The 27197-nt window shown below is 39.6% G+C and overlaps 1 protein-coding gene across 2 annotated transcripts; it reads right to left on the bottom strand.

Moving 5' to 3' along the window:
- Nucleotides 1-548: 548 nt before the first annotated feature.
- Nucleotides 549-27197, bottom strand: pnpla7a (patatin-like phospholipase domain containing 7a). Of its 2 annotated transcripts, XM_018670427.2 has the most exons (37): nucleotides 27063-27197; nucleotides 26537-26588; nucleotides 26322-26396; nucleotides 25330-25417; nucleotides 25077-25150; nucleotides 24684-24784; nucleotides 24414-24554; nucleotides 24170-24329; nucleotides 23389-23469; nucleotides 22472-22600; nucleotides 22219-22299; nucleotides 21499-21628; nucleotides 21307-21378; nucleotides 21078-21154; nucleotides 20795-20950; nucleotides 20508-20585; nucleotides 19626-19831; nucleotides 19323-19454; nucleotides 18963-19086; nucleotides 17402-17515; nucleotides 16948-17014; nucleotides 16641-16790; nucleotides 14666-14729; nucleotides 14245-14413; nucleotides 12301-12483; nucleotides 11950-12068; nucleotides 11561-11717; nucleotides 10262-10378; nucleotides 9996-10065; nucleotides 9598-9714; nucleotides 9267-9415; nucleotides 8968-9120; nucleotides 8577-8696; nucleotides 6105-6189; nucleotides 5454-5569; nucleotides 3740-3908; nucleotides 549-1104 (listed from the first exon to the last, which is right to left on the bottom strand). In XM_018670427.2, the coding sequence occupies exons 2-36, from the start codon at nucleotides 26585-26587 to the stop codon at nucleotides 3771-3773; spliced, it is 4044 nt and encodes a 1347-aa protein (XP_018525943.1). In that variant the 5' UTR covers nucleotide 26588; nucleotides 27063-27197; the 3' UTR covers nucleotides 549-1104; nucleotides 3740-3770. The 2 variants fall into 2 exon arrangements, with proteins under 2 accessions (XP_018525943.1, XP_018525942.1); XM_018670426.2 differs by having other exon boundaries at nucleotides 549-3908.

Consider the following 27197-nt stretch of genomic DNA (forward strand, 5'->3'; position numbering starts at 1 on the left):
AAATATAAAACTTGTTTTTCTCTTTCCTCATCATACTGTACTGGTCATAGATTGCTAGTCCTGGGCTAGTAACACATATACAGGTCAGCAGACAAAGATATTACTTCCCCTACCTACTGTATATCTCTCACTTTGTAATGTCTTTGTACTGTGGGGAAGCCATACCTTAATGTAGCTTTTAATGCTGATTTCTCTGTCGTCGATGTTGGTTTGTGTGCTCCAACAAGTCGCTGAGCTGAACCACATGCTCCTCACTGGCTGATTTTTCTTACTGAGAGGTGTTTCTATGCTTATTCTTATTCTTTAAGTCTGGGGTTAGGAGGATACTGGGGTACCCAAAACAAACAATTTTGAGATACCTTAAGCTCTGGGAACTTTTTCATTATTCTCCGTTATTTTCTGGAGACCAACAGTTAATTGAAAAAAATAATTAGCAGTCTAATCAAAGATGAAAATAATCATTATTTGCAGCCCTAAGTGGTCACATTTCTACTCAACTGCAAACACCAAAGCCAGATGGCAAACTGAAAAATGAAAGTCACACAAAGTACAACAACAAACAGTGGTATATTAGTAACAATTGATTATCAATAACAATATTGATCAAATAACATACATATAGACAAGTAATTGATGTCATACAGTACAGGCTTATTGGTAAACAATCGTTGTATATTAATCATCAAAATGAATGCAAAATGAGGGCACGAGTGGTTGTTTTTTCGCATGGGTCATTTAAGGCTTTGTTACATTAACTTCATGGCACAGTTCCACGCATTACGTAAGCACTTTATCCATTACCATGTCCCATTTAATAAAGTAGTGAAACATTCATTCTGCCAGGCAACATCAATTCATTGTGCTTGGTTTTTGGAAACCACCCAAAAGTACAAAAAAAACACCAGTGCAAACACCAGCAAACATTTTCCTTTCTCCACTTAGCTCACGCATTCTGTGTCTAGACTCCATTTATTCCACACCATATGGAAGCCCCATAGTGTTTATCACAGGTTTTCTCCCACTGTATATACATGTAAGGCTTCAGGCAGTGTAGCACTAGTGTTTATGAAGATCACAGCTTCATACAGTGAGGCTCACAGGGTGCTGTATCAAGTGGGAAGAAAAAAAAAAACAAAAAAAGTTGCATTGATGAACTAATAATTAGAACCTGACCAATAAATTGGCAAGCTGATATTAGCTTATTGTATAGTATATTGGTATTGTAACCTTGAGTATGAGTTAGCTGATAAGTAACAAATAAACTGCAGTACAGAAATGCCAAAAATATGTTTGCAGTAATTTGAAAATGGTGTTGCCATTATATCGTTTGCCAGAAAGCACTGGCAAGATTATTTTTCAACTGCAAACTGTCTTGCTCAGTCATTGCCCATGAATTGTTGACTTGAAACTCTCAACTATGCTGTGAGAGTTTTGAGAGTATACTTATAGCTCTAGTAATACTGTGATGGAAGGCTGAAACAATAATTCAATCAACAGAAAATTAAACTAGCTTAAAAATGTTTTCATTGTTAAAGTCTTTTTTTGATTGGATGGTTTAAGCTTTTCAATTTTTTGCTATTCCTGACATTTGTCTCACATCATAGAAAACGGAATATCTTTGGGTTCTGGACTAAAATTGTGATTTTCTTTTCTAGACTAACAGATCAATCTGTTAACTGAAAAAATGTATCACATTAATCATTAATCATCGTTAATTATCATTAACTGTTAGTGCAGCCATAGTTGTGACTGAGATTAAGTTAATCCTCTAAAAATGGTATGGTGTCGCTAAGAGAGGCATGTTAATCAAGGCTATATAACAATTTGTTAGTTTAATTGTGCATTGCATTGCATTTCTGGAATGATTGTCCAGCTGTCATGACCTATGCTTGGTTTAAATAGGAAATATATTTAATTATTCACTGTGTAACAAAAATCAGACCATCTTAATGGCAGGCTACAAAACTTTTTTCAGTTTCACAAAAAAAAGGTCCAAATCGCTAGGCTAAAAAAGCTAAAAGACATCTTGATAAGCCAAATAATTTGTGTTACAGCATGTTCCTGTGAAGAACTGCCCTGCTGCTGCAAATAGCCCCTTTGCATAAACTGTACTGAGACGAGCAGAGCTTCAGAGTTCACCCAACAGATCCACACTGTCTGCTGCTCAGTCTGTGTCTGATAGATTGAAACCAGAAAACAGATTGGAGGGGGGGGCTCCTCTCTCCAGCCGAGAGGGGAAACTAGTGCTTTGAAGTGGATTATAATCATTACCTCCCTCCATGTCCCTGGCACACTGGATATGACAAAACTGTGCTGACAGCCATGGCCATGGAGCGTGCTGCTTGTTTTGCTCTTTTTCTGTTTTTAAATTAGTGATGTTGCAAGCAAACACTGGTGAGGATCATTACATAGACTGAGTGTACAAAAGATTAAAGGATAGGTTCACATTTTTTTTCAAGGTTTTCTTTACACATCAATATAAAACTCACATGCCTGTATGCATACTGAAAGAGCTTGTTGGTTGCTGTAATTTTTTCAGCTCAGCAACAAAACGCTGTTTAGCAAGACGCTAAAAGGGGATTCTGTTCTTAAGACTCTACCCTTGAGAGATACCCATTTAATTTGCACCGAACGAGGACTGTGGATTTTCTCTCTTACCTCTTACAGCAATCCCACATTACATGTCTATTTGACAGAATCTATGGCACACTTGGCGAATGAAATAGCTCTCATCCCATCCCACCACTATGCACTCTGCAAGGGCAGTTAAGACATGAGTTGCATATCACAAGATACAGTTCAGTGGGTTCACATGTCTGTTATCAAATCACACACCTTTTGGCTCAGACTCAAACTCTCTCTATTCAACCTCCTGAAATACTAGTAAGGTATCACTTTGTAGCCGATATGGAGGAGCATATATCTTTAAGTGTATAAATATTTAATTAAGAAAAAAATCGGAACCTATCCTTTAATGCAGCCTCAGTATATTGTTTTGGTATGCTCTGGCACGTTTTAGTCAGTTTGAAAGGGTTGGTTCATCCATATTATATAAATAAAATATACATTCGGTAGCCACTTTGTAAGGTCCACCTGTACTGTCTACTGCAATCCAACTGAGGTGTTAACTCAATTATGTTTTATTGAGGTCATAATTAGTGATGTGTTGTACTGGACTGCATCATATTCTGTGGCGCCTGATGTTTGTATATAGGGAAGACATAAATCAGAAACACCTCTAAATATAATGCAGTCCAATACAACACCACCTCTTACTATAACATAAGCAATAAACATATCAATTTACACATCACCAATTTTATTAAGATTGATGCTGTTGTGTAGGACTGCATTAGACTGTACAGGTGTACCTGTACAGAGAAGTGTTTTCATGTAATAATCATTTCTCCTATTGCATTGTCATCTTCCACTGGACTAGTGCGATTCATGTAAAGCTACAGAAAATAATCTCGACTGTCTCAATATGAGCTGCTATTGTATAGACTGAGAATGCATAGGGCTTGCAGCTGAATTTACTGCATGTTATACTTGATGCCTGTATTGAGTAAGTGACTGTCCATTTGTTAGCCACACAGCTAACGAGGCCAGGTCACAGGCAAGATGGTAATCAAAGTTACTCTGACAGTCTCAGAGGCAGGAAACAGGTTCTGAGTCACGTGGGACAGACTGGAGGGTAAAGTGAGCCAAAGACAGGCAGGTTAAATTGTGATGACCTGACCTGTTTCGCCAGAGTTTATTCGACCGGGTCTTCACTTAAGGGACTGTTTGGAAAGGACTTCCTGGTTTGATTGTGCACCCAGTGGAGCATCAGGGACGGCAGGGGACTGAGTTTGGCTGCTGATGAGTGAGGTAATGTGGTGTGTATGTCTCCCTTCCAGCTCCTCATCCTGAGAATCAGAGGCAAGGTCAGGCATTAGAGAGTTAGAATTACATGTCATCAAAAATAATATTCTACACATTTAATCAAATAATAAAGAAAATGCAAACTTCTACATGGGTAATTTCATTTGGTTCCCTTTCTTTTATTCATAAAGTACTATCCAAATCCCTGCTGGATATTCTCAATTTAAGAAGAATATCCCAATCTGTTCAAAATGAAACACTTAACTCATTAGCAGTATATTCAAGTTAAAACCTTCACCAGCTGCCCTTAAAACTAGTTAAGATCTTGTAGAAAGACCTTGTATTACAATGTGTGGTACATAATTGTAGTTTATTGGCCTGGATATGCATGTACATTTCTAGTTTGTACTTTCTTGCATGGTCTCAACATACAGCGTAATACATTATTTTAGAGTTAGAACTGTGGTGGCTCCAGTCTGGTTTATACTACTTCACAAAATGCAGAATGACAGACTCATTTTAAAAATTTCACATTTCATCTGATTTGAACTGCCTCTTACTCCTCCTGGATAGAAGTCATATTGTCTTTATTACAGCCTTTTATCAGTTCATTGGCCAGAGACTCCAGTAAACTGTCCAGTTTAAAAAAAGGTATTTCTCCAGACCCTTCATTAATGGCCTAGACTGGACACCTCTAATCCATTCTCACTAATTATCTCTTTACTCCAGTTTGAGTCTTAAGCACTAGAGACAGATGTGTATAATCAGCTCATCAATACAGAGTAAAACTGTGAAAAAAAAAAAAAACAATCATTCCTGTTTAAAACCTACTAATACAGCTTTAGTTAGAGTCAGACTGAGAGATGTTCTATCCAAGTATCTGAATTTATTGTCTACAGGACTACAGACAAAGTTTAGTTTTATAGATTTTATCCAGTTTGGTATAAGACATAATACTTTTTTGTTATACAGACAATACAGCTGTACTTGCCAGTAAAACCCAGTAATTCCAGCAGACTTAAATCTTTTTATGGACTGCAAATCAGACTTTAGATCCTAGTTGGATCAAAGCTTCCTCTTTTTCTGAAGATAATCTAAACAACTGTTCCATTCCATCAGTTCCATCAGCTATAACAGAAACTGAGAGCTAAGAATATGTGATCATTTAACTCTGTCTGATTTGGAAAGCATTATTCAAGGTTAAATTGAGTCTTGGCCTAACTAAAGAGAATCCTCTCATTTTTGACTCAAAGTCACAGCCCTATAACTTTCTCAAGCCCTGGCTCAAGCTACAAGTTATCATTTTAGTTGAATTAGGTCGCTTTGCAGTGTCTTCCAATTAATTCTAGAGTATATTTTATGGTGTTATTGATCACTTTTAAAGCATAAACTGGCCTGATTCCAGGATGAACTTGTGCCCAGTAAGAGTAAAAATAAAAAGTGCAAAATTAATTCCATTATGGACGTACAACACAGGGGTTAACCTTTGCAGTTTACCCTGAGATGCTTGTTTTAGAAAAGGCTTAAGTGAACCTGAGGCTGAACCTATTAGATCACATAGTATCCACACGTGTAACATAGGTTCGCACCGTGTCAGCAGTCTCCTCCCCTTCAGTGTGTTCTCCATATCGACTGTATAGCTCCATGTCAGACAGAGCGCTCTCCACTGCCTCCTCTTCATAGTCAGTGTGGTAGTCTGACTCCTCTGATGAGGGGAGGGAGTGGACAACAGGAAGCAAAGAAAGCACAGTGTGGGTGAACAAGTTGGAATACATGCAGTGTAGAAGAGGTGACAAGGAAGAAAGAGGAGGATGGAGACATCTGAGAAAAACGTCACCAGTTACCGTATTAGATTGCACTTAAATATAATTAAATATGTAGATTATTTCTATTTAATTGCAAATACTTAATTTGAAATGTTAAATTTGCACTGGTCCTACCTTCCATCAACATGTGTGTGTACACACATAATTGACATACAAATTTTTTTCTCTGCAGTAGGGATGCAACAATCCATTTCCTCTTCCATGTGTAACAGATGCATTTGTTAATAGTGTGACAGGAAAACAAAAACCCATCCAAAAACAAATAAGAGCAAGCACAAGAAAGACAAATACGGAGGAGAGATAGTAGCATGCCTTTATAGCATGCCTTTGTCCAGACACATGGGGAAAAAACGTGTGATTTTGTGTGTATGTGGCTGAAAGTGAGAGTGTTAGAGTGTGAGTCGGCAGGTTTACCATCCACGAGGGCAGGTTTGACGGGCTCGATGCGGGACACAATTTCTGCCAGGTCAGTGAAGGAAGCATTGGGACATGTCACAACCTGAAAGACGCAGAAACATTTATATACACATTAAAGAAAATGCTGAAAATAGACAAAGCCAACAAAGAGTTACAGGGACTCTAACATCATGCAGTTATTATAATAAATAAGCTAACTAGTCAGTTGTGCTCTACCTACGCCAGTTGGCAGGTGTCAACGCCTTGTGTTAAAATGCTGTAATGTATTCTTCCTTACATACACAGATGAAAGCATAAATAGCAGCCAGCAGTTTCACAATGGAGAAGGGAAAGGAGCTGATGTAGATTAAATCATTTTGTCTCCATTTAAGCAACATTGTGCAGCTGTACCACACATTTAAACTGCTGTGTTGTGAAAACTGCCCCTCTTACACAAAATAAAAAATGCAGATCTTTTTTTCTATTTTCACTTTCCTTTATGTCAAGCACATTTGTTCTGAATTGCACTGGTTTTTCTACTTTTAATGTATCTTTTGAGTACATTACATAGAAATGTACAAACTGTCTTTTTCTTAATTCATTGGCTAAAGAAGCCAAACAAACTTTTTTTTTTTTTCTGCTCTGCAGTTTGTGTGACATTACTGAATATATAGTGCTATGTAGAATCCATCACAGGAGGAGATGCATTATTTCCCATGAGATTTGCACCCTACAGTAGTATCTGAAAATAGAAAGGCACTCATTAACTGCCTATGTGGGATGTCTATTGTTTTAAAGGATGAGAATTAGAATTATTTATAAGACAGTCTTAAGCATTATTGTTTCAAATCTACAACCATAACTGTAGCTCCATTCCTTTCCACTGTTGTTAAGGTGCATTTGTTAGTTTGTTGCTTTGAGGCCATTGTCATGACTCCTCAGTATAAATCCTCCTTTTCTCCCTCTCATTCTCGTCATGCTGTGGTTCAGACTGGGGGTAAATATCTCATCTTTCTTCATTATTCTGTCTTTTCTCTTGTTTAGTTGGTCCTTTGTCTTCCTATGACATTGCTGCAGGACAAAGCTTGTGTACGGTAAATCTATTTCTCTGTACTTTAAGAGCAGACTGATTCATAGTTTTAATGTTATTACTTTAACAGCAGTGTAGCCCAAGGCCTAAACTATGACGACGTTAACAATGAACTGCAGCAGACAATGAGAATACATTTTCGAAACAATAACAATGAGAGAAAATGTAACCAATATAATACAACCATTTGATCAATTACACATGCGGAGACTGCAAATGAGAAGACAGATACTGAGGAAACTCAGAAGGATGTGAAAATTATGGCAGATGTGGGATCTTTATGACTAACTTGCATGGACATTTCAGATAAGTAAGCTCATCAGTTTGATGTTACATTAAGCTTGCAAGATTCCTATACTTTGAGTTTCTTCACCTCCACTTCCTTTCTTTTTAAAAGGTGATTAATTGTTGTTTTCTACTTCAGCCACATTTCTGTGATGGATTTCTGTTTGTTAATGGTTATGTTCACTTTGTAATGGATTTACACTTGCTATTGTGTTGATTATGTGTACATGGTTTCTTGACATTAGTTGCAATAATGTGGGCAAGAGTTGTTTATGACGTGTGAGACCTCATAAAATAAAATTTAAAAAAGGCTACTTGGTGATAGTTGGAAGTCCCACTGAACGTAATCATTTGTGATGAGAACAAACAACATTTAACATTTGTTGTATTACAATTCAACAGTCATTTATTAGTATGGAACTAAATATTTTGCAGGAGGTTTCATTATTATTTTATTATTATTAATATGCTTAGCATGCCTATTTTTGTACTTTTTAATAACTAAATACATAATATTTAAGTTATGACTGACTGACTGATGCATTTCAGTTAGTAGTATGAATAATTGTGGTCTACAGTAACAAAGCTTTTGTCAGACTTGAAATTCACTGAGGCAATCTGCAAGGAAAATAAGGCCCAGACTCTGTTGTTGTTCTGCACTGAGCTATCCTTAATGGCTTTCAGACATCCACAGGCAGAGACAGTATCCAGATGGCTCTGGCTAAAGAGGAGTGAGAAATGTTGCGACCACGTTAGTATGAGAGAGGGAGGGCTGAGCTAAGTGGTGAGTAGACCTGAGGGACAGGGGGGTGGTTCCAGGATGCTGGCTCTATTATCGAGCCCCTCGGAGGCGTCATGATCCAATCGACATAACCCCGGTGAGTGGGGGGTGCTCACTTAAAAACCCTGTGAAGTCACAAAAGTCTAAACTACAGGGCTCTGCCCCTTGAGGTTGGGAGGGCAATTGAAGTAAGCGATCTAATGTCAACCAATCTCACATAAAGGTGCAAGAGAGAACTCCTTTCAGGTGCAGCAGCTGCGATACATAACTTTGTAAAGATATAGTCATATATTCTACAGCTTTCCCATGTGGTTCTCCCTCCCCTCATCCTTACATTATTCTTGCTTTGGGTGTTATGGAACTCTTCCTGGTGTCGATCTTTCAACATTTTCTCCACCACTCCACTGCGACCCCACACATCAAACACAGTCTTGCCATGCTGGTATCCCACCTCCTGCATCACATAGACAAAAACACACAGAAACACTTACATGTCAATATTGTTCTATCTACTGATGAGTAAAATCATTAAGATACACCTGGGGAAAAAAATACATTAATTCTGAATCTGAACCTTGCAGGACTTTGATATTTGTTACTGAAATCAACTTTTTTTTTTTAACAATAACTCATAGACAGGCAAAACAGAGTTAAGAAACACTAAGGAGAAAATTAAATAAAAAAAAATCAGAATCACAAGACAACACAGTTTTTCTCAAACTTACAGCAATCTCATCAAACTTGCCAAACTCCAGTGTGCGATATCTGTCGATTGGAGGTCTGATATACTCGCAGTAGTCACTGTTCTTCACAGACTCCAACTGCCGCACACAGCACACGTAGGCCAGCCGAGTCTGAATCTCTGCCATGTTCAACACCTAAGATCACAAGTGTAGAAATGAACATATGTATCACTGGAAAAAAACACCTCCAAATATAACCTCATTGTTATTCATAGGAGTCATTTATTTTTAAAATGCATCCTTGCACAGTGCGTTGTCTTTATTTTTAATCAATCCATTACCTTTACTTTCTCAGCAAGGGGGTTGAGGCGTTTCCATAGCAGCCACCAGCCTGAGAGCGAGTCGCCATAATTAGTGAGGTTGGTTTCATCCCGGCTGCCCACGTCAATAGCTATCACCACTTTGGCCCCCATCGAGCGCGCCACATCAGCTGGGAGAAGAGGGAGAGACGGAAACAGAGGTAGGACAGGAGAAGAATAAAGTTTTGTGAAAAAAATCAATAGTCAAAATGACATATACCAACATAACTGAGCGAATATATCAAGGTACTGGGAGAAAGAATGACCAGGGAGGTGTGAAGCACTGAAAGTGAAAAGATTGAGTGTAACAGACCAGGCAGGTTATTGATGTAGCCTCCATCCATCAGTAGGTGTCCGTCTTTGGGGTCACAGAGAGGAGGCAGATAGCCAGAAAGAGACATGCTGGCACGAACATACCGCCACAGAGAACCTCAAACAGCAAACAGGCAACTCTTTAAGTTTTATGCCTAGTAAGCACTAAGTACTTAATTGAAAGCAATCAACCCGAACCAACAGAAAATTAAACTCACGAATGAGACTAATTAAAGGGTCAGTTCATCAATGAGGACAGTGGTGGCAGATATCTCAGAGGCAGAAAAGTCAAATGAAAATAGAAACTACTATATCTGCTGGGCTGGGTGCTTAAAAGTAACAACACTTTTACTTTTAAGCAAACAAGAACAAAGGAAAAGGACAGGACACTGTACCTACCATCAGTGTGTACTCTCATGGCTGAGGCAGTGATGTCAGTTGTGATATTGAAATACGGGATCCAAAGGTCCTGTGTACACAAAAGGTTACATGGAAACAGATGAGCATAATAATGTAAATTCACTCAATACATTTGCTAATCGTGCACCACCACCAGCATTTTAATCAGCTGACAACTAATTCAACGCCATCTCTGTGCTCTCTTCTTTAGTCTCCATTTGATTCTGTTGAGTCTTTGGTGACCTCATCTCACTTGTCACACTTGCCTCGATCTGTTTACTCTTAAATACGTTGCTGATGCTGGAGTTGAAGGCAGCACCGGAAAACATGGAGGTGACTGGGTACGTCAAATCCAGAACCTTCTGGAACACTGATGTCATTTCCTAGAGGGAAAGCCAGGGAGAGAAGAAAAGTCAAATGACTTCTTTCTTCCACACAACAATGATGCAACAAGATGTATCATTTAATTACAAAGCAGAATTAATCCCTAAAAATGTAACTTTAATTTGATTTAAAAGATCTGCTAATATTAGATTCATTGTTTTTGTGGGTGCTGTATGTAAGTTTTGTTTCTTTTCATCATTCCTTCCTCGTGGTGTGTACACTTTTCTTAGTAATCTGAAAAAAACATCAAAAGATAAATTCACTCCCCATAAAGAACATGATTATTTGAACAGATCAATTCTGTTGTCACTTTGTTCATCTGACTTTGCTAAGGATAAAACTCTTTTTTATTGCAACAGTGGTTCCATTTAATTTGATACTAAAGGAGCAGCAACCCAGCCAGCTGCTTCCACAGGGAATGTCCAGAACCAAGGACAGAGCCAGAAGAGGAGGGGCTGGGTTACTCTGTGGGAGGACAGCTCTTACCACATGCTCTGCCTGCAGACCTGGAGAGGGAGCATCCCAAGCTGTTTGTGAAACACTAACTCATTACTTTTGATGGTTAATCAGCACAGCACAGTTAATTATATAGCAGAAAAAGGGTCTAAACTGCATTGGAATTAAATAATTTGCTGTTGGAGAATCACCATCACAAAGACAGTCTCTCTCTGAGCAAAGTCCAGAACCAGAAAATTAAATCTGCTCGAAAATAGCCCTCTCTCCAAGAGACATTGGGAAATGTGGAGGAGGAGCTGTTGAACTCAGCTCCTCTTCTCCAAAAATGAATACACTTAAACCATTTGTTTGTCACAATTATTTAGATGGATTTTAGAGATAATTACAAAATGCCATGTAGGAAGAAAACACATGGAGGTCATCTGACCAAGCTCTACAGACTGCTGCATGATGTTATGGATCGTGAGGATGTCTGATCAAGGTCATGAAGTGTTTAAGTCTGGCTGTGAGCCCCTATCTTGTTACACTCATTTCCTGACACAATTATATTGTATCCTCACTGAAAAAATAAGAAAAATTGTGAGTTATAACAGCATGGAGAAGGGATTTACAGATACAGTTGCAGTTGACGCAGATCAAACTATCATTAACTCTCATATTTGGCATTTATTATTTGGGTTTGTGACATAACTAGTGTCATGCTATTTTGTTGTGTTGACTCTCACCATTGCCCATTCTTTGGCCCTCATTCTCATGCGGCTGTGACTGCGGTCCTCAGCATACAGTGCCCCCATCAGAGAACCAATAGAAGTGCCACCAATAAGGTCCACTGGGATACCGGCCTCACAGATAGCACGCATTATCCCCACTTGGGAACAACCCCTGAACAGACAGGTGGAGAAATAAACATATTTAACCAAAAAGACACAGATGCACCCAGACAGCAATAAGATTAATGATGACTCTTTGAAACAATTAGAAAATCCATTAGACACAGAAAAAGAATCAGATTATAAATAACAGATATAATTTCATGTCCTAGACTGCAGCATAGTCTAGTATGGACTTAGACAGGAAGACTGTCTGGGATAACAAACGGTAAGTTGAATGTTACCTGGCCCCCCCTCCCCCAAGAATAAGGGCGATAGCATTGCCCGTGAGGACTCGAGCCAGGCGGGAGAAGTCAGAGTGGCGGTCTGCTGGCTTCTCAAACACGCGCTGATACAGCTCCAACTGAAAAAAAAAAGGGAAATGACTGTAATAAAAGTATCCATGAGGATAGAGAGGACGGAGACACTGAATGGATGACAAAAAATAAAAAGTAAAAAATGTTGAATAAGCTATAAAAGATCATGAAAAAAATACTAAATGGAGAGGCTAAGAGGGGAACAGACAGAGGGGAACAAATCTGCTGATGAGAAATGAGAAATAAAAACAACACTCTGGCCGTTTTTTCTATTCCTACCAGTTTGGGCAGGCTCCTCTTAGAGAAGACCCTTCGGGGACAGGAGAGGTGGAGGTGTCTGGAGATCCAGCTTCGCATGTTCAGCCAGTCCACAGTTCCTTTGGGTGGTGGGCCGTCTTCTCTGTGCAACAGCACCAGCTGCTTCTGGGCACGCACAGCACTTCCTTCCAACATACGCTCCAGCTAGAAAGAAGGCATCGAGCACAGATGTTGTAGAACATTTTATACTCCTCACTTTCCTCAGAGTGGCTCCTGTGTACTGCTTGCACAGATGGAATAATGAGAATTTTGAGCACTAGCCCAGAAAAATAGTGCAAACTCATGACCACCAGAGACCACACTGGTTTAAGTCAGCACAATATCAGCACTTGTGCAGGTATCTGATGGCGCTTTCATGTTTATGTTTGTGAATAAGTCCATGTGTGCTTTCAGAGATGGATCAAGGATCAATTCAAGAAGGACCCTTATTTTGAAATTTACTGTTATATCTGAACAACCACACCGTAATTATATTGCATTTGAGAATTTTGGGTAGGAGGCTGAGCAATAAGCAAAATAAGGTTATTTGTGATTTAAGATTTTTTAAATTATATTTTTATGCATTTCACAGTTTTAAAGTGTGATTTTTATTATAGATTCATTGTAGAACACTCCTGAATGAGCAGTCTAATAAAAAAAAAAAAAAGGCTAAATAGTCTGAGAGCAAGGTCAGATCTGCCCTCTGCTATGGGTTTAGTATCTGTGCAAGGTGAGAGGGCGTGTGTGTGTGTGTGTGTGTGTGTGTGTGTGTGTGTGCGCCCTGAAAGATAAAATCAACCTAGAAAAATGTCTCATTCCGTGCCTGGACAAATATTGATCCATCTTTCCATTTCTCCCACCATCTTCCATTAAACAGGCATACATTCTTTTCTTTCCTCTATGCTCCCTTTTTTTCCCCATGAAGGCAATTACCTCTCCTTCATCAGCTGGACGTGAGCCTCTTTCACAACATCCATCCACCTTTTGCTCATTTCTCCATTGCCCAAAGGTCAAATACAAACCATTCACAGCCGGTGCAACCATTATATTGGTTAAACCCCTGGGTATAACCATTATTCAAGAAGAAAATGATCAGAGGTGACCTCAGTATCACATCAGACAGAGACCTGCTCTACCAAGATCCCTGCTTGATAACACTCTTGCAGCGTGCAGACTTAACAAGAGCTCAGTTCATAATAATTGGTGTGATGATTTCTCTGGAGGGAAAACTCCAAACAAAGGCTACAATTTTTAAGTATAATTAAAGGGTAAGTCTAGTAATATTCATATTTTCCTTAGAGTCAACAAATCCCATGAAAAGATGAAAATCCACATGGAATTGGTTATTCAGACAATTAATGTCTGTGCATCCAAACCCTGTAGCTTAATCCTCTGTGCCAATGACCTTAATTGTTGCACTAAAACAATTAAAAACATCATCAGTGAGTCACACTGTCGTAGTGGGTGACATGTTCTTTCATTACAATGAACACGGGTATTGTAGTTTGTGATGACTCAGTCCCATATGCACTGTCCGGCTGCATTTAACACTCACTAGCTCCACCGCTGAAAAAAGTCCTAAACAGAAATGCCATTTACTTCTGTTTGCATAATGCTAAAAACTTGTGCTGAGTAGTTGTAGGTAATGAAATTGAAGTAGAACTAGATTTTGAACTGCTGGTTTAACAAAGAAAGTAATCTGAAGTCGTCACCTTGGGATTTATAAAATTGTGACAGGCTTTTTTACCATTTTCTGACAATTCATTAATTAATTAATTGTTCATTGATTCATTTCATTTGTTAATTTAGAAAATTGGTAGTTGCACCAGCCAAACAAATGCTGGACCTCTAAAGCTATTTATAAATAACTAATTCTGCCATTAAATTAACCATCACTTCTCCTCTCACCTACCCCTAACACCTCACCTCCCCAACGGCAGGGTCCTGCTCCCCTAGTCCCACGATGATGATGCAGTCAGCCTGACGGATGCACCGCTGTGTCCATGGGGTCAGTGTGTAGTCAGTCTGGTAAAGAACTATACGATGGATGTCTTCCTGTTGGCCCAGCCAGCTGGACAGACGGTACTCATGGACACTGAAGAGGAAAGGAGTCCATTAATGGACTGCCTAACTGGCAGCACAAAGTAGATCCATTTTCCTGTTGTGCCAATAAAGCATACTTGACCTGAATTTAATGAATGAGTCAGAAAGAGAACATCTAAAGAAAAAATTAAAAGGACCAAACAGAAGTGGGACAGAGGAAAAGATAAGATGCGGAGATGTTTGTTCAAGACCATCTTTTATTTATTTGGTGGGTGCTGAAGAGAACTTCTTCCAGAAAACATACCTGTCTAGTGCAGCAGCTCCAAGTCGCTGTTTGATAATATCACTGGTCAGCAGAAGAGTGGGGCCTGTATGTGAAAGATATGAACTTTATTAATCCCGAAGGAAATTGTTGTGCCAGATATAGCTCCAATAAGCAGTAAAAAAAGAAAAACAACAAAGCCATTAAATAAACATGAAACAATAAGAATAGAATAAAATAGGATAAATTAAATATTAAATATATCCACCAGTATATACACACTATATAACAGCAGATTTAAAAACGGATTTGACAAACATTGTCAGTGGAATAGTAATATTGCACGTCATAACAGTAACAGTGGTGTAGTTAGCGAATGTTCTTCCTGCAGAAGGGGGAGGAGTTATAGAGTTTGATGGCCACAGGAAGGAAAGACTTCCGGTGGCGTTCTGTGGTGTTCCTTGGTGGCCTCAGTCTACTACTGAAGGTGCTCTGGTATGATTCCAGTGTGGCATGCAGGGGGTGAGAGGTATTGTCCATGATACTGAGGAGTTTCCTCAGCATCCTCCTCTCAGCCACCTCCGCCAGTGACTCTGGTTCCACTCCCAGGATAGAACCAGCTTTCCTGATGAGCTTGTTGAGTCTACTGGCATCAGCTGCCTTCACCCTGCTGCCCCAGCACACTACAGCGTAGAAGATCACACTGGCCACCACTGACTGATAAAACATCTGCAGCATGGTTCTGCAGACACCGAAAGATCTGAGTCTCCTGTGAAAAAATAGGCGACTCTGATCTTATAGACAGCTTCTATGTCTATAGCTTTTATTGTCTATGTGGACACCCAGGTACTTAAACTTATCCACAATGTCTATCTCTGTTCCCTTATTGGTGACTGGGCTAAGACCACCACCAATTCCTTAGTTTTTGTAACATTGAGTTGAAGGTGGTTTTGTCCGCACCACTCCACAAAACGATCCGCCACACTCCTATACTCAGTCTCCTGTCCCTTGCTGATACAGCCCACAACAGCAGAGTCATCCGAGAACTTCTGCAGGTGGCAGGACTGTGAGCAGTATCTGAAGTCAAAGGTATAGATAGTGAACAGGAAGGGAGATAGGACTGTTCCCTGGGGTGCCCCCGTGCTGCTCTTGATGACATCTGACATGTTGTTCTGCAGCCTCACATACTGTGGCCGACCTGTGAGGTAGGTGGTGATCCAGGCCACTAGTGGAGCATTCACCTGCATGTCTAGCAGCTTACTACTGAGCAAGGCAGGTCGAATGGTGTTAAATGCACTAGAGAAGTCAAAAAACATTTCTCTCACAGTGCTGCCTGCCTCTTCCAGGTGAGTGTAAGCCCTCTGTAGCAGAAAGATAATGGCATCTTCTACTGCAATATGTGGCTGCAAACTGCAGGGGGTCCAGTGATGGCCTGACTGCTGAGCGGAGGTGCTTCAGGAACAGTCTCTCCAGTGACTTCATGACATGTGAAGTCAGAGCCACTGGTCAAAAGAGTTACAGCAGTTACAATCACTATGTCTGAGATATCTTGCTATCGCATCAGATCTATGTAAGTCAAACATGCACCACTTTGTTGAGAACTAATGAAGAGCTTTTAATCAAAATAGTGCAATTACACAAACAGGGCAGATGCACTGAGGTTACAAGGTAACAATAAACAAACCCTTTAAGCCCTGAAACACACACACACGTCAGGTTTGTCACCCCTCTCACAGTCACTCCCCTAAAGACTTAAATGCTCATTGCTGTGAAAACCTAATTCCTTAATTCAATGTTAATTAACCTGTAGTGTCTTACTTGACCCAAAGCACACACACATCTTTGTAGTCAGCAGAAAGAAAGTGTCCAGAGAGCTCAATCCCTGTTCAAATTAATGACTGAATTACACAGGACATCTCAAATTCCTCTGTTGGGAAGAGCCAGAGCAGTTATGCCATAGCATGGAGTACCTATAATACAAGATGACCTGACAAAGTTTAATACCTTCATTTTTTACCTATTGCAATGAGAGCATGCTGCAGCTCCAAGGTGAAGGCAGTGAGAGGTACCTCCTCTGACACAGGCAGGACAGTCACAGTGGAGAGGTTTGAGGCTTGGTTCCCTGCATCCCATTTACTTCCTGGGGTGTGAAGAGCCAAACTGCGAGCTGGGGACAGAAGTACATACTAGTAAACCTCTCCTTTGGCAGTAAGCTCTGTAAAAACCAGTAAGCTCCCCTAATTGTTGACAAGAGACAGCATGTACACAGATGTGTTGCAGCAGGATAAGGTCAAACCATATATAATAGACAACATTGCACCTACCTGTCAGAGGACCATTGACCTGCTGGAGGATCTTCTGTCCTAATAAGTGGATCAACCTGGTGACAACCTGAGATGTGCAAACATTATAAAGGCAGCTCTGTGTTATTCATCAAGCAGACAGCTGCCTCACCAAGTGTACAGCAATGCTTCATTTAAAATGTAATGTATGTGCCGTAATTATTCTTGGTTATGAAATTCTAAATGTTGAGAAAAGTAAAAGAAAAAAGGTAATACTTTTGAGATCCCTTTACTCACATTATTGTCCTGCTGAATATCAATTATTCAAACTGCTCATTGCTCAGGGCAAGGTTCAATCAACTCATTCCATTTTTAAAGCAATCAACTTTATTCAATTTCCAGGCTGACCTTTTGGAAATCACTTGCTCTATTTAAGAAAAATAAATTGTGTTTTCACGTCAGCCAAATTTAATTGAACACCTGAGGTTTGCCCTACCTGTGGGAACTTCCTCTTGATGGAGCTGAGAGCTCCCTCTGGTAACTTGGCCAGCTCAGAGTCTCGTACTGCGTGCACTGTGGTGGCTCTGTTCTGATGGGTCAGGGCTTCAACCTGCAGGAAAAAAACACATTGCATTGTGTCCTTTGTCAGAAAACAAAAAGGTTGATCTCAAGTAAAAAGACATTTCAGTCATTCCTACACAGCACACCATCATGTACTACCAAATAAATCTTCACATCAATACCCCATTTACTCTTTTTTTAAATGTATGTATGTAATTTAACACTTAATTCAGTTTTAATTTTCCACGACTGCTGAGCCTTGTATTGTGACAATAATCAAGAAAAAAAAAAAAAAAAAAAAAAACGAAGCTATAAATAAGATCTCTCCACCTTATCATCCGGACTTGACGTCAACACAGAAATGCTAAATATGTCTCTGAATGTTAGCCACCTTTCTAACACATTCCCACCATCACAGAAGCTGCAACAACAAATTCCCTCCTCCAGGTAACAGTAACCATAGCATCCATCAAGCCAGGTTTTATTAGAAGCCTCGTGGCAGAGACCAGCTACACCAACCAATGGGAAAGTGGGTTAAGTGCAACAGTGTATTTGCTTTACATAGTTTATCAAACCTGGCACCATGGTATCCATTAGTGTACAAATGGAAATCTATTTTTAGATGTTAACACATTATGGACCAGCATTGGGAAATATATGCCCGCAGATTTTATATGCTTGGTAAATGTATTGATATGCTGAATGTTTAAAGGGTACTGGATATAGAATTTCTTCATACAAAGATATGATCAAAACAAACAAGATGAGAAACAACTAGACAACTGCTGTGTGGAAACCCACACTCCCTCCGGCAGACTGGCTAGTTCTGTTGGTGCAAACTCCTGTCCAAATGTGTTGGGAGATGTCCCAAAAAGAGTCAAAAGAGAGTCAAAGTTTTTTCTTTTTTTTTTTAAATGATGTATTCTAAATAAATGAATAAAAGTAAACTGTAATGTTTACATTTAAATTTACAGGTTTAATTTTCTGAGTGCATGTGTGTTGTTCAAAGTTTTTCCCCATTCAAGTACAGTATGTAAGAATAATATAAGTGTTAGCTTGACTGTATTTGGTTAAATGCAATTTCAGCTGGTTTGCAGCTAGTGGTTAGTTACATTTTTACCCTAGATATTCATGTGATGCACATCATAGGATATGTTTTATTTACTGGCAGTGGTAGTAGTCTTACTTTAATGTGTTTGAAGAACATACTGGTCGCCTCTGTTTTATCAACAGAATGTATTGACAGTGAATATGCTATGAGTGTAATGATTAACTGCTGTTAATTAAATAATCTTGAGTTGTGCATATTCAGATCAGAACAATTCTGATAGATCTTCAAGAAAGACACAGAACTGTTTACACTGATCTACAGTCATCAATATTTATGAAGATAACAGAAGTGAAAAAATATCAACATAGAGCACACACAGTAAATATTCATAGTTTTTCACCCAATATCCACCATCTGTCTTCCCTCTTGCTCTCATGGTCCTTACCACTCCAATCAGGTCACCGCGTCCATACTCTCCTATCAGCTCCTTCTTGCCATCCTCCTTCATGATAACAGAACGAAGGCGACCACTAAGCACTATGAAAGTGCTGTCTGATTTCTCCCCCTGCCTGAAAAAACATACAGATAACTTCAATTCACTAGGCATCTGTAAACAAGCTTGTGACCCAAAACCAAATTTAAGATTTTAGCTGCCTCCACTGTTGACTTGTTTAGATGAATCTAAAAAGTAAATAGATAAATAAAAATATTGACTGCTCCCACATGAATGCAGTAGTGTCTGTAAAGTTGGCATTGCCTTCTGAAAAACCTTTCTGCAAAATATACAAAGTAATCAGTAAATTACCTGTAGACGGCCCTGCCAGCTTCCACGGCCATCCAGTCAAGAGCAAAGTCTATCTGTCTGACAAAAGATGACATCCTCCTCACCACTGTGTGAGCAACATTCAGCACTACTTTTGGCTCCACACGCATTATCCTGAGGAAGAGACGAAAATCAACAAAGAAAAAAGGATTAAAAAAAACCCATAGACCATTCTCACTGCTCTTTTAAAGGTTTTTGTTAGGTGGACATATGAGTCACAGCACTACATATCTTGATTACACTATTTGGCATGGATGAGTGTGAACATATGTTCATGTGACTGACTCATAAAAGTGGGTTTTGGAAATGGAGAGGAAGCTGCAGTCTCGCTGGGCTCGGACAGTGAATATGAGGGGCTCTCCAGTCAGGACAGCGAGTTGACCGACGAGTTCTCCGGGGTGTGTCACAAACAGACGTGTCTCTTCTTCACGATCAATCATCCGCTGGTAGACATGGAGGAGCCCAGATATCACAAACTGGATGCTCACCTCCTAAATGCACCAAGAGGAGAGAGAGAGAAGAGCAAAGATTTGGTGGTATAAAGGCGAATGCCAAAACTCAGTTGTGTTAATGGGAGACTTAATTTCACAATGATTATACCAGCATTAGCTTTATTTTCTTATGTGCATTAGATACGAGAACTGTGAACAGCAATATCTTGAAACAAGAATTATCCTAGTATAATTATATGGGGACAATACACAATAATACTGAATTCTTGCAAAGACAATTATCTACTTTCCTGCATTTTAATGGTTTGGAAATTTCATTAAGTCTCATATGATATTACAAATCGAGAGAAAATGTATGCATCTTTACGTACCAAACTGCCTTGAACAGATAAGATTAAAATTTTACTTCTTTTATCTACATGGCTCAGTTCCGGCCTTTGTCCTACATGAGCGGCTGAGGGTCACTGTGCTCAAATTGTGCTTTACAACAAGGTTGTGGAAAATGCTGCCAAGCCTAACAAGCTTAACAGGAAAGGTGGAAGCCAGGAGCTGCATTCCCACTCAAACAAAAGTTTTCTTTTTGATAGAAGCCACCACAGAGCATGTTTAACACATAAAAAAAAACAAGACGATGGAAAATCCTCACAGTGAATCTTTAGTGTTGTGAAACAGAAAGTAAAGTGTTACTGCTTTTCAAGCTGTTGTATGTTCTAACCTGGTCTCCCTGACGAGCCACCACGGAACCAGCTTTGACTTGATGGAGTGTCACCCTGCCTTCAAGTAGAGTCGGATCCTGCAAAAGAAAGCAAAATTAATGAGAATATCAGCTTATTATATTGTCAAAAAGACACCGTGTTCTGATGTAAACTTGCTGTCGGAATTTCCCATAAAATGTGTCACACTGCACAACATACAGTATAAGCAAAATTAATATTACCTTTGTTTTTAAAATGATGTAATACCTGACATACCAGTGAATTTTAATTTTCTGTGACCTCCCACCTGCAGTTGGATGATTCCCAGTAGGTCCTTCTTAGCAGCCTGGAAGATTGTGCTGCTCTTACTGAGGTGGATGGCATCAGAGTGCCCCCCACTGTCTGTGTAGTGAAACACTTCAGAGGGAGTGTGCAGCATGGTCACGCTCTTCTTCAGACTGGACTAGAGACAGAAAAAGAACAAGACCAGCAGCAGCATAAGATGCAGTGAATGCTGGGATATGGTGTTCCATCTACATTTCCAGCCTACGCTTCAATGCAACAAGGTGACATGGCAGGGGCAGTCTTACCTTTTGAGTGACAGGACTAGATGGAGCCTCATCTATAGTGACTCGAGCTCGTTCACAAACCATGTTCAGATCATTACCTGTAAGGAGGAGGATAATGAGTTTAAGTATATCTGTGTCTATCAGTATGTGTGTCCTTGCTTTCAGATCAGTGACCATGATAAGTCTATGCAGGAAATTAATACAGGCATATGCCATTTGGTGATCACTTCTGTCCAAGACAGTGCCCCACCTGCGCAGTCGGTGGGCATCGAGATAGAACGCAGTTTCCTGTAGCTGTTTGAAGGGCTGTCCTTTAGACCATCTGTTTAATGCAAAGTGAAGTGCCAGCAAAGGATCAGTCTCAGTGCAACACAAAGCACAATTTTAAGTGTGTGTATAACGTTTGTTTGAAATTACGTGTGTGTGTGTATGACTAGGTGACCTGTCTCTGCAGGGCTCTCCATGGACCCAGCAGGTAACTCGTCCTGAAAGTGCAGGCGACGAGTTGTTTTCAGAGAATTTGCATCTGCCATAACGCTGTTTATATTGGATAAGGGCACCGCCTGGCTGTCCTGTCAAATAGGCAACAAAACAAATCAGTTAATGGTCCACATTTCAGTTAGTCAGGACTACAGTTACAAATTTCCAGAAAAAATATGTGTGGGTGAGTGCAATAGTGAAATGAGTGCAGCAATAACTGTTATGGAAACAAAACAGAGCATGCCCTGAGCAAAATATGTTGGCATGGGGATAAACAAATTGAGTCAATATCAGTTTTAACATTTTAAAAGCCTTCACCTAAGTGGCAAAGTGAAAGCTCTACCAGATATTTCCTCCAAAAAAGGACAACATCAGAGAGTATCATAAAGTCAGAGCCAAGCCAGATTTAAGGGCTGCTGGACTCCCTCTTCTCTGTGGAGGGGTTGTAATCATTTTTACTCATTTTCACTGAGCTTTATGAAGGACTGAGTTATGATGCTGTGCTTAATGTTGTGTGAAATTAGCTAGCATGTGTGTGACCTGAGTGTGTATGTGCCCTCCTGCACTTGTTTATATACAAATTCATAACCACTGGTGCTTAGGTATTCAGTGTGAGCCTCTGTGTGACTGTGTGTGTGTGTATACACCCAAATAAGTGTGCACTAATTAATTTCCCTCCTACCGGATTGAAGAGCTCAGTCGTTAGGCCCAGATAGTTATGCAACGCCAAGAAGGTGACTCTTTGGAGGCGCACCATGATTATCTGCAACACAAACCAAATCAAGCACTGAGGTAAACAGAGCAGAACATATTATACATCAGATTGAAGTTACATCCAAATAAGATCAAAATGATTGTATTTTATTTAGTGATGTGTTCCAGAGAAAGGAAAATTTGTCTCAAGAAAAAACAAACACAAAATATACTACTGTTACCTGAATGACGCGCACAAGCGTCTCTGGGTATTTCTTAAATACTGACTCAAAGGCTGATGCAGGTAAACGTAATATGGTGGAGCGAGTTGCAGCCCGTGCCAATACGGTCTTATATGGAGCTGGATAACCCTGGCAAAGGCAAGAAAAAATTGTTACAAAAAAAGCAAAGACAGAGGACACAGTCACTAAAACCTTAATACCATCTTTGACCTTGGTGTTGATGGCCACCTCATCAGAATTGTCCATGGACTAAGTATATCAGACTAAGGCATTTTTCACTTCTCACTTCTATTGGTTAATGTGAGCCTGTACTTGGTACTCACATTTTAAACCTGAAACCTGATTAATTGTACACAAAAGTTTACATGCAAGTAATCCATTGCCTTAAAATGCTGGCAAAAGTTACAAGAAATCAGAAAACTGTTATTTTAATGTTGTGATAAGTAAATATTTCGAACAGGTTTTTCTTCAATTTGATTTCTTTCCATTGCTGAATTTTGGGTGTTTGAATTAACGGGTTAGTGTTATGTACAATCTGTTCTGAACAATGGCAATGAATAAATGAATGAATGTCCAATGTCAAATATAGAAGCCCCTGCCCATTATAGGAACCCTGAAGGATGTAGTTTTAAGTAAGAAGTTTCATCTGAATGGATGAGCAGGGTAAATTATGTAAGACAGGAGATGGAAATACAACAGAGCATCCCCGGAGCAAAATATGATGGTATGTGGGTAATAGATAAATAAATTGAGTTGAGGAGGAAGTACAAAAATAACTGCCTGTAAATGAGATGCATGAACAGAAATGTTAACAGTGGGGAAGAGACAGAGTGGAGACACAGACAAATCAGAGAGCAAAAGAGGACAGAAGCAGGAGTTACTCTGATGTGAAGATGGAGGAGAAATAAGGAGCTCACAGTGATGATGTCCAGAATACTGAGAAGGCTGTGGACGCTGTCTCCTGGGAGCACATCTTTCACCACTGGTTCTGTGCCATCCTTTAAAAAAAAAAAAAAGGAGGAGGGGGATACAAAGTTGTGAAAGGACACCACCAACAGTCTTTATTCAAAGTTTACTGTGAAGACATATACTATATGTTGCACCTTTAAAACATCCAGTGGAATAAGAGGAGGACTTCAAAAAGTAGCCATGACAGGGAGAGGTAAACTTACCAAATATGGAGTGGGATGCCACTCATGATTTGGACTTATCAACAGAAGCAAGCACCAGACAGGAAATCACAATTTAAATAAAGAAAAAGGTGTGAAGAGCCACCATATTTCCTGTATGTCTTGTGTTCTTAACCAGCAGCATGCAATAGTTTAATGTTGCATTTCCTGCAACTGCCATATCCTGTTCATATTCTTTCACGAGCTATGCACATGGGTATTGGAAGGTAGAGGATGACATATGTCCCTACTTCACATTTGATGAGGATGAAATTTCTTGACCTTAAATTTATTTCAGTGAATTTATGAGCCAAAAAGGCAAGTAGATATAGATGTGATTCTAAAGATTTTCTGTTTGAAATTTTTTCATACAAACAATGGGTCAAATGGTCAAATGGATCTGTGTGATATAAGAGGCGAGTTACTCAAGAAATGTTGAAAGTGCACAAAAAACACTATATGACAAAACCAAATTAATTTAGACTGAAGGGAAGCTAAAAAGCTGAAAATCATGAAGGTATTCACACACATTCTCCTGGATACAGAGCTCGAGTCGTCCATCCTGGACTACATAGATGCTGTCGTCATCGTCTCCTGGCCTGAACAGACCTTCGCCTTCCTGCAGCTCAATAAACACCATGTGGCGACAAAGCTCCAGGAACAGGGGTTTCTCAAAATGACCCAAGACCCTACAGCAAGTTGCAGAACAAAGATATAATGAAAAAAAACAATGAAAGAGGCTAATTCTGTAGCAAAGTTGTATATTTGTCTACCTGACATTCTTCAGCATGTAGAGGACCTCAGAGGGCAGGTTTGAGCTCTGCACATCAAACTCTGTTAGGTCAGCCTCCAGCAGCGAGGGAGGGGGTTCTTTGGGCTGCAGGGTGGGAGGGTCTTTCCGGATCCTAAGGATTCTGTTGAAAGGTACCCAAAAAATGATTAAACAAATTCTTGTAGATCCAATAAAAAACCAAAGAAATGTTTCAAGGTTTCAGTTGCAAATGTAGAATTTTAAAAATCATTATTAGTATTACTAGTCATACTTGCGAGCTATGCTTAGAACTTTGGTTCTTTTGCGTATGCGTTGTGGCTGCTTTGATACTAAGGTGGAAGTTGGGGGAGGGATTGAGGATAGTGTCTGGACCTTAAAAAAACAAAACAAAAACAGGATTTTAAAGTTTGCATTTTTAATGTAGTGCCAGTGCTTAAGGTGGAGTATATTTCATGAGAGGGTGCAAGAAGACACTCCATCTTTGGGGGGAAAGACTAGATTTACTTTCATGCAGAGAAAATGAAGAAATTTCAAATTTATATCTTACAATATACATCAAGACCTAATGACAATATACATCAAGACCTATTGTATTTACCTAAATTGTTAATAAGACAAACATATTTGTGTGTGAGTAAGAGACAGAAACGGAAATAGAGAAAACCTTTCGCATTATCTTCCTCCCATAGAAGAGCACTTTATCTCTTTTTCTGAAGCGATAGTGAGGCTGTTGTTCACCTTGTCACACAAACCAAAATGAAAAAGCAGATAAAGTCAGGTTAACACCATATTCTGAATAAAACTGAAGAAAGCTATATATACATTTCCCTTAGAGACCTTTTCAATTGAGGTAAAGAAATAAATAATATATATATATTGTACAAATATGAAGTTCAGGAAGAGGTTGGATGACTCACGAGAGAGCTTGAATCTCCTGTAAAGGAAGAGCACCACAATACCAATCAGTGAGACTGCGACGGCAGCTCCAATAAGTACACCTGTGAGCTGGAAGACAGACAAGAGCATTGCAACAACATTATTGTTACATGAGAAGGCATTGCAGTGTAGCTGTACACAGCATAGGACATTTGAGCTGATGCTTTAGTGACATTATCCTTTAAAGTCCAAAGTTGTGTCCCAGGTAAATAACAAACACTGTATATGTGAGTGCACCGTTACTGTACAATACCGTGCCAAACTGACATGTGCAAAGGAAATTGAGCCACTCACTGCAGGAAAAAAATTGGGAATAGTTGAACAGATACAAGGAGAGCAAATAAGTACTGGTAAAACATTTTGACTGTTTGTAAAGCAGTAGCAGGAGCACTAACACTCCAAACCCACAGTTTGTTAGTACAAATTGGTATTGGAGCATGACAGTATACTATGACAAACAAATAGTGTTGTATGACGTTGGGACACAGAACAAGTTTTTTACTGCTTTGAAATAATGACAAATGTAAACATGCTTTATGCAGGTTGCGCTGGCAGATTCGATTGAAACTCAAAACCTAGTCCTCACTCACCCTCTATTAATAACTCTTCTTTTAACAGGTCTCAGATTTATGACAAAAACAGAATTTGACTAAGAAAAAGTTTTAACTTAAGTGTAGTAAAGTGAAAATGCCTGAAATGAAATGAAATTTTGTTTTACCAGTCATCAGTTATGAGTCATTAGGCGTTGAGCCATGCCTACTGACCTCAGTGAGGAGTGAAAGGGCTGCTATGATGGATATAACCTAACTTTCCTCTGGTGAAAACTCTTCAAGTGGTACAAAGTAGTCCATGTGATCACAACCCACTCGAAACAGTTCAGATAAAAAAAGTCAACTGAGTGAAAAGAAAAACTCCTAATCTGGCGGTTCAGCTCATGAAAAGCACAGGCTGTCAATGAACGGTTATCTCATACCATGGTGGTCTGCATCCTCTCCTCCACAAACTGTTGCACTCGTGCTCTGATGTCATTTTTGCTGCTCAGTAGCACCTAAAGACATGAATTAGGTTAGCATATTTTCTTAAAACCAAGTAATAACATGGACTCAACAGCCCATGAGCTGTTCATATAAAGTCACCGCTGCTACATATGAAAAGTGAAAGGTAATGAAAAGTAATTGTGGCGCTTACTGAACTGGCCCATCTGCACAAGTCTCCATCATCCTCTTCCTGGCACTCCATCCTGTAAGACAGTAGTGCTCATAAATGCTATGTCTGTAACCCAGATATGAAGCGACATTTAGGCTGAGTCGCATAAAGACAGTAGCGATAGCGTGAGAGGGTTAAATTTCATGGAGGGGTCGCAAGCTGTAGGAAAAGGGGAAAGTGAAAAGAAGAACATAAATTTTCAACTGGTCAGCATTCCGCCAGCTACCCTCGTATTCTTGCTTAGTGTCCCGTTTTTTCTCGACATAGCAAGTCACTGACGAGCTAGAATAATTAGCCAACACCAACGTAAGTGGCGGTTGATGTGGATTTCAATAGGCTTATGTCATGTATTCCCAACGTTAGCTATAGCTTGACGTTAGCTAAAATAACATTAGCTAGCAGCTGGCTAACTGAGGTTAGCCGTCTTACCACACATTATAAATGACCAAAGTCAACTTTCCACCCGAGCATAATGAAATTCTCCCTGTACAGAAAACGCCAGGCTTACTTTTCGATGATTACTGTAGCGCTACTTCAACCCAGAGACATTTCCAAATTGGCGATGGAGCGAAGTTAGCTAGCTAATAAACTTTTCTGTTCTGCAGTCACTTACATAGCCCCGCCCACGATTCTACATCCACCA

The sequence above is a fragment of the Lates calcarifer genome, linkage group LG9 (genome assembly GCF_001640805.2).
Source record: "Lates calcarifer isolate ASB-BC8 linkage group LG9, TLL_Latcal_v3, whole genome shotgun sequence".
NCBI classification, from domain to species: Eukaryota; Metazoa; Chordata; class Actinopteri; family Centropomidae; genus Lates; species Lates calcarifer.

Bases quoted from the DNA above. Each gene is read 5' to 3' on its own strand.
- pnpla7a (XM_018670427.2), bottom strand. From the start codon at position 26,587: ATGGAGTGCCAGGAAGAGGATGATGGAGACTTGTGCAGATGGGCCAGT. The intron at 19,455-19,625 runs GTCAGTCACATG...TCTCTTCCTCAG, and splicing joins TCCAAAACCCACTTTTATGA to GATAATGCGTGTGGAGCCAA. The intron at 12,484-14,244 runs GTGAGGTGTTAG...CCTTCTTTCTAG, and splicing joins AGGACCCTGCCGTTGGGGAG to CTGGAGCGTATGTTGGAAGG.